Raw genomic sequence first — 6,176 nt, 5'->3', positions numbered from 1 at the left:
TTTCAGTATTGATGACCCTCACGGTCAGACTTCAACAACAGTAATCCTCTACACTGGCATGTCTTTCCCTCATCTTTGTCCTGTCCTGCCCCTGTCTGGTAAGTGGGTACTGTTACTTTCTCTCTCACAGATTTTAGAGTCCTTGAGTTAAAAAGACTGCAAAGCAGCCGATTTTTCATTTATTTATTTTATTTTTTAGTTAATAATGAAGAGCAGTATTTTTAGTGTTGTCAAAGGTTCTGTCCATCTGTTTTTTCTCTGTGTAAAAAATTATGCTTAATGCTGAAAATAGTCACCAGCCTTCTGGATCCTTGAGCACTTACAAGTCATCTCTCATTTATCCCCTCACGGAAACCATCACTGCTGCCTATGGAAGTAAAGTGTAAATTTGTGAAATAAGTGATCTTGTAAATATGAAACTACAGCATTTCCTTAGTTGATGGGACAAGCCAAGCACTTGGGAAAGCACACCATCGGTGTATACCCTTGCTAGAAAACAATCCACTGGAGCTTTGTTATAAAACATGCAAACATCCTGAGGAAGTGACAGTAATTTGCAATAAACACTGCGTGTAAACAATTACCTGTGACTTGTTACACTTGTTTGTACAGGCAGCTGGCTAAACAGATCTGTGTGCACTTGTAAACGTCTGTCCCTGTCAACTTGATACTGGAAAACAATTACTTGGTATTTGATTTCTCTGAAGTGAGAAAAAGTCAGACTTTTGTACCTGACAGCTGGCAAGGACTAAGTAAATGTGGGTGCTTTTAGAGAGGTGGGGAAAAGCTGGAGAAATAAAATGTGATGGTGTTCTCATTAGAATGGCAAGGACAGTTTCATGTCTTGGTCACCAGATTGAAGGCAGGGTTTTGTGTCAGGGTACTTGCTGGAAAAGCTGTTTGTACAGCATGCTTGGAGGGTCCTGTGGTGGCAGAGAGGCGAAGTGACTTGGTCATGTGGCCCGAAGAAGAGGCAGGGGTGATTTGAGAGTGTTTTAGCAAAATGGGTGTAAAATGTTGGTGAGGTTATGCTAGAGCAGATGGGTGCGCTGCGTTCTTCCCCTCCCGACTCTTCATGAAACAGAAGAGCTGAGGCTGCGAGGTGAGGGAGCGGGGTCCGCCAGCCCGCCGCGGCCTGCAGCTGACAGGCTCACCCCGCTGGGTGCCCGGCGGGCCAGCCCCGGGCGGGTGGCAGCGGGCACAGGCCGGGCTCCGCGGCCCGCACAGCCAAGCAGCACGGCAGCACTCGGGTTAACTGCCGCCACCTCTGCAGACCCGGGCCGCGGCCGTCCCTCCCGCTCCCGGCGTGCCCGGGGAGGCGGCTCGGCCCCCGGGCCCGCAGGCGCTGCCTCCCCGCTCCTCAGGAGACCAGGGCTGGCGGCAGCCCCGGGCCCACACGGCTCCCGGCGCCCCGCCGAGGGAGGCGGCTCCGTCCTGCCGCGGGGCACCGCCGGGGCGGGGCGCGGCAGAGGCCCCAGGGGCGCCGAGCGCCCGCGGGGGGAGCCGGCCCGGGCCCTGTCAGGCGCGGGCGCTGTCGGGCGCGGGCGCGGTGCGCGGGGCGGGGGCAGGGCGCGCAGGCGCAGGGCGGGCGGGGCGGCTCCGCGCGCGGGCGCTGCCGGGGGGGGCGCAGCCGGTCGCTGAGGGGCGGCTGCCCCGGGGCGCGGAGCCCGGCGGGCCGGGCCCGTTTCACCGCCGCTCGCCGCCCGCTGCAGGGCTGCACGGTGGCGGGGAGCGGCAGCGAGGCGGTACACAAAGGGCGGCGGAGGCCGCCCATCTCGGCACACGCCCCCCGCCAGAGAAAGGAAGGGGGGGGGGGGGAAAAAAAAAGACCCGAAAAAGCCCAGCCCCCCCTCAGCTCTCCGCCGGGGCCGGCAGCCGGGAGCGGGGCTGCTGGCGGCGGGGGGGCGGGCAGCACGGGGCCGGCGCGGAGCCGGGACAATGGGCACACGGCGGGCCCGGCCCGGTATTGTTCCCCAGCCGACAACAAAGAGCGGAGCCGGGCCGGGCCGGGGGGGGGCAGCGCCGGCCCCTCCGCGCCGCCCTCGGCCAATGGGCGCGCGCAGCGATGGCGGCGGCGGCGCGGGGCTGTCAGCGATCGGCGCTTACGCTGCGGCTCCCGGCGCGGCCCCCCCTCCGCCCGCCTCTCCAGAGCCGTCTGGCTGCAGCAGCGCCTCAGACAGAGGAGGGGAGAGGAGGGAAAAAAAAAAAAAAAAAACCGCTGAGTGAGTGGAGTGGAGCCTGGGAGGGGCTCCTTAAAGAAACGCTGCCGTCGCTTGGCATTGTGGCCGGCGAGGAACTCGAGGGGGGGAAGCCATCGGAGCTCCTCTCGCTATCCTCTTCCCACCCCCCCACCCCACCCCCAGCCGAGCAAAAAAAAAAAAAAAAAAAAAAAAAAAGAAAAAAAAACCAACCCAAAAAACCTCGCGGGGGGGAGTCGTGGGGGGGGGTTCCTGAGAACATCTTATAAACCGGATTGCACTGAGAGGAGGAAAAAAAAAAAGGCAAAAAAGATACAAAATATACAAGCAAAAGGCAACAACTCCCCGGTCTCCAGCAGTCGCCCACCCTCCCTTTCCTTCTCTCCTGCTGGCCATCTGCCTTGGGTTTTCCTTTGTGTCTGATCTTTTACTACTGAGCCGAGTGCAGGAGGAGGGTGCAACACACACAGGGACTATGCCCAGCTCGCTTTTTGCAGACATGGAGAGGAACGGGAGCGGCGGCGGCGGCGGCGGCGGTGGTGGTGGTGGAGGGGGAGAGACCCTGGATGACCAAAGAGCCCTGCAGATCGCCCTGGATCAGCTCTCCCTGCTGGGGCTGGACAACGACGAGACGGGCTCCATTTACGACAGCGAGCCTCGGAAAAAGAGCGTGAACATGACTGAATGCGTCCCGGTGCCCAGCTCGGAGCATGTCGCTGAGATAGTGGGGAGACAAGGTGGGTGCCTGCATGCCAGGGGGTGGGTGCGCGGGTCGCCCCGCCGCGCTGCCGGCCGTGCGCCTGGGATGCGACACTGGCCATTCCCAGGAAAACTGCAGCCGCACCGTGGTGCCCGGTGCCGGCTTCCCCCAGACAAAGAAAGTGCAGCAGACGTGATGTTCCCGAGGAGCGTTATGCATCAGTTTCGAGATGCACTTTCAGCTGCCGGGAGAGGAGCGGCGGCGGAGGGGGGGGGGGGTGTGGGGGGTGATGATCACGAAAATAATAAAAACCGCTCCTTTTCCTGCGGCTGCAAAAGTTAAGATTTGCAAGAGGAAACGGGAGGAAAATGGGAGCCTCGGTGCTTCGACACCCCCCCCACCCCCCCAAGTTAGAAATCGTGGATTATTTTTAAGGAAGAGAAATGGAGTGGGGAAGTGGAACAATGGGATTGGAATAAAGCATCCGCAGTGGGGAATGTGGCTCATTTGGTACAGCCGCTGCTTCTCACCTTCTTAAGAACGGATTTTATTTTTCCGAAAGGAAAGTGCTGAGCAGGAATGTGGACTGGCGGGTGTGTTTATGTGTTAGGGCTGCTTGCATTTTATTATTGTATTTTATTTTTTCCGGTCGCGCAGTATTTCCACACGCTTCTTTTTTTTTTTGTTGTTGCCGTTCCTGTGAACCGCACGTTGGTAGTTGGTAGTTTCGGGGCAGTTCGCATGGCAGATGTGTCGGTGGCCACTTACGATGCCTTTGGGCGTGTGCCAGGGCTGTGGGCTGACATTACTTTACGCCGTGACTGGGGCGCCTGGATGAGATGCCAGCCATCACCTGGGCCAGGGGGACAGCGTGTTTCGGGGGTGTGGGGGATGTGTGCGTGTTCCCTTCCCTAGCAGCACCCAAATACTGGGTTGTAACCGGTTCTCCCCCCCCCCCCCCCGACCTCCCCTTCCTCTTCCTCCCCTCCCCTTCGCCCTCCATCTCCCACATCTCGTTCCCAGGTTGTAAAATCAAAGCTCTGCGGGCAAAGACCAACACCTACATCAAGACCCCGGTTCGCGGGGAGGAGCCGCTCTTTGTTGTGACGGGCAGAAAGGAAGATGTGGCCATGGCCCGCAGGGAGATCATCTCGGCGGCCGAGCACTTCTCGATGATCCGAGCCTCACGGAACAAGAACACAGCCCTGAACGGCACTGTCCCCGGCCCCCCGAACCTGCCCGGCCAAACCACCATCCAGGTGCGGGTGCCTTATCGTGTGGTGGGCTTGGTCGTGGGGCCCAAGGGGGCCACCATCAAGCGCATCCAGCAGCAGACGCACACCTACATCGTGACCCCGAGCCGCGACAAGGAGCCCGTCTTCGAGGTGACGGGCATGCCTGAGAACGTGGACCGGGCCCGGGAGGAGATCGAGGCGCACATCGCCATGCGCACCGGCGGCATCATCGAGCTGACGGACGAGAATGACTTCCACGCCAACGGCACGGACGTGGGCTTCGAGCTGAACGGCACGGGCAGCCTCTGGAGCAAGCCCACGCCGCCCAGCATCACGCCCACCCCGGGCCGCAAACCCTTCTGCAACTACCGCAACGACAGCTCCAGCTCGCTGGGCAGCGCCTCCACCGACTCCTACTTCGGGGGCGGCACGGGGGGGGGCGGCGCCCGCCTGGCCGACTACAGCCCCCCGAGCCCGGCGCTCAGCTTCACCCACAACGGCAACAACAACAACAACAGCGCCAACGGCTACGTGTACGGCGGGGGCGGCGGCGGCGACGTCCTCTCCTCCCCGGACTGCTGCTCCGAGCTGCCCTTCGACTCGCCGCCCGGCTTCGACCTGGCCCCCGCCCCGCCGCCGGGGGCCGCCCTCATCTGGCCGCAGTTCGAGCGCGGCCCCGCCGCGCCCCCCTCGCCCGCGCCCTCGCCCGCCGCCGCCGCCGCCGCCTTCCCGGGCGCCGCGCCCGCCAATGCCAACCTGGCGCTGCTGGTGAGCGGCCCCCGGCGGGGCGGCGGCGCTCCGCCCCCGGCGCGGCTCTCCCCGCCCCTGCACGGCAGCGCGGCGGGGCCCGAGCACCCGCTGGCGCGGCGGGTGCGCAGCGACCCCGGGGGGCGGCTGCTGGCCGCCTCCTACCCGCTGTACGCCAACGGGCTGGGCTCCCACCTGCCGGGGCTGCCCTCCGACTCGTCGGCCTCCTCCTCCTCCTCCTCCAGCTCCTCGTCCAGCTCCTCCTGCTCCTCGTCGGGCGTGCGGCGGAAGGGCAGCCGCGACTGCTCCGTCTGCTTCGAGAGCGAGGTGATCGCCGCGCTGGTGCCCTGCGGCCACAACCTCTTCTGCATGGAGTGCGCCAACCGCATCTGCGAGAAGACGGAGCCGCAGTGCCCGGTGTGCCACAGCGCCGTCACCCAGGCCATCCGCATCTTCTCCTGAGAGCCCCGCCGCGGGCGGGCCGGGGGGCGGCGGCCGGGGCCCGCCGGGGCCGGGGGCTGCGGGCGGCGGGCCGGGGGAGGGCGGGGGGTGGTGGTGGTGGTGACCGCGGGTGCATGCTATACATAATAACGGGCGACTCCATTCTAGTGCTAGGCTAGTTTTTACACTGTACTTTAATACGAAGCTTCCAAAACTCTCTCTCTCTCCCCCCCCCCCCTTTTTTTATAAACGAACAAAAAAAAAAACCCCACAAAAAAACCCCAACCGAACAACAAAAAAAAAAAACGAACAGAAAAAAAAACCCGGAAAAAAATATTGAAAGTAGAAGATGCTTATGATGATGACAATGGTGTGTGGACTGTTAGTAAAACGTGCTGGTAGTTCCTAGGATGCTCATTACAAAATAATTAAATCTATGGGTGGATACTTTTCTGAATGTTCTTGAAAGGGCAAAAGTTCCTGTGAAAAACCATGATACTGCAGCTTTATCAAAGTTTAAAAAAGAAAAAAAAAAAAACCAACCCTGTAACATATCTCTTATATATATTAAAAACGTTTAAAGGTTTTAAAGATAAATTGCATTAATACAGATTGAAGTATTTTATTCTTTTTTGACTTGAAAAATTATATTTCATATTGCAAAGATGTTTACAAGTATTTTAATTTAAGTTCAGTGAACTTTTTGTAGCTGGGTTAAATCTTTTTTATTTTAGTATGGCCTTATGGCAAAGAACACTGTATTATTTTAATATCACACAATTGTGAACGGAATTACAAACCATAAAATGTGTAATGCTTTGAACAGTATTCTGTTGGGATGGAGATTTTATAGGT

General features: G+C 59.3%; 2 protein-coding genes across 2 annotated transcripts in view; both read left to right on the top strand.

Annotated features, from left to right (window-relative positions):
* The window catches only part of EFL1 (elongation factor like GTPase 1), a 122,686-nt gene extending 122,105 nt beyond the window's left edge, over window positions 1–581 (top strand). The window contains exon 20 of the mRNA XM_055715340.1: window positions 7–581. Coding sequence (XP_055571315.1) covers window positions 7–12 — 6 coding nt within the window. The 3' untranslated portion in view covers window positions 13–581. The remainder of the gene's footprint in view (window positions 1–6) is intronic.
* A 1,017-nt stretch (window positions 582–1,598) lies between these two features.
* On the top strand, window positions 1,599–5,606 carry MEX3B (mex-3 RNA binding family member B). Its single transcript, XM_005436636.3, has 2 exons — window positions 1,599–2,935; window positions 3,922–5,606. The coding sequence occupies exons 1-2, from the start codon at window positions 2,674–2,676 to the stop codon at window positions 5,340–5,342; spliced, it is 1,683 nt and encodes a 560-aa protein (XP_005436693.2). The 5' UTR covers window positions 1,599–2,673; the 3' UTR covers window positions 5,343–5,606.
* The last annotated feature ends 570 nt before the right edge of the window (window positions 5,607–6,176 follow it).

Source organism: Falco cherrug, chromosome 7 (assembly GCF_023634085.1).
Source record: "Falco cherrug isolate bFalChe1 chromosome 7, bFalChe1.pri, whole genome shotgun sequence".
NCBI lineage: Eukaryota > Metazoa > Chordata > Aves > Falconiformes > Falconidae > Falco > Falco cherrug.
This window is presented reverse-complemented; position numbering and strand designations above follow the sequence as displayed.

Coding starts and splice junctions, on each gene's coding strand:
- MEX3B (XM_005436636.3), top strand. CDS start 2,674: ATGCCCAGCTCGCTTTTTGCAGACATGGAGAGGAACGGGAGCGGCGGC. Junction 2,936..3,921: donor TGAGATAGTGGGGAGACAAG/GTGGGTGCCTGC, acceptor TCTCGTTCCCAG/GTTGTAAAATCAAAGCTCTG.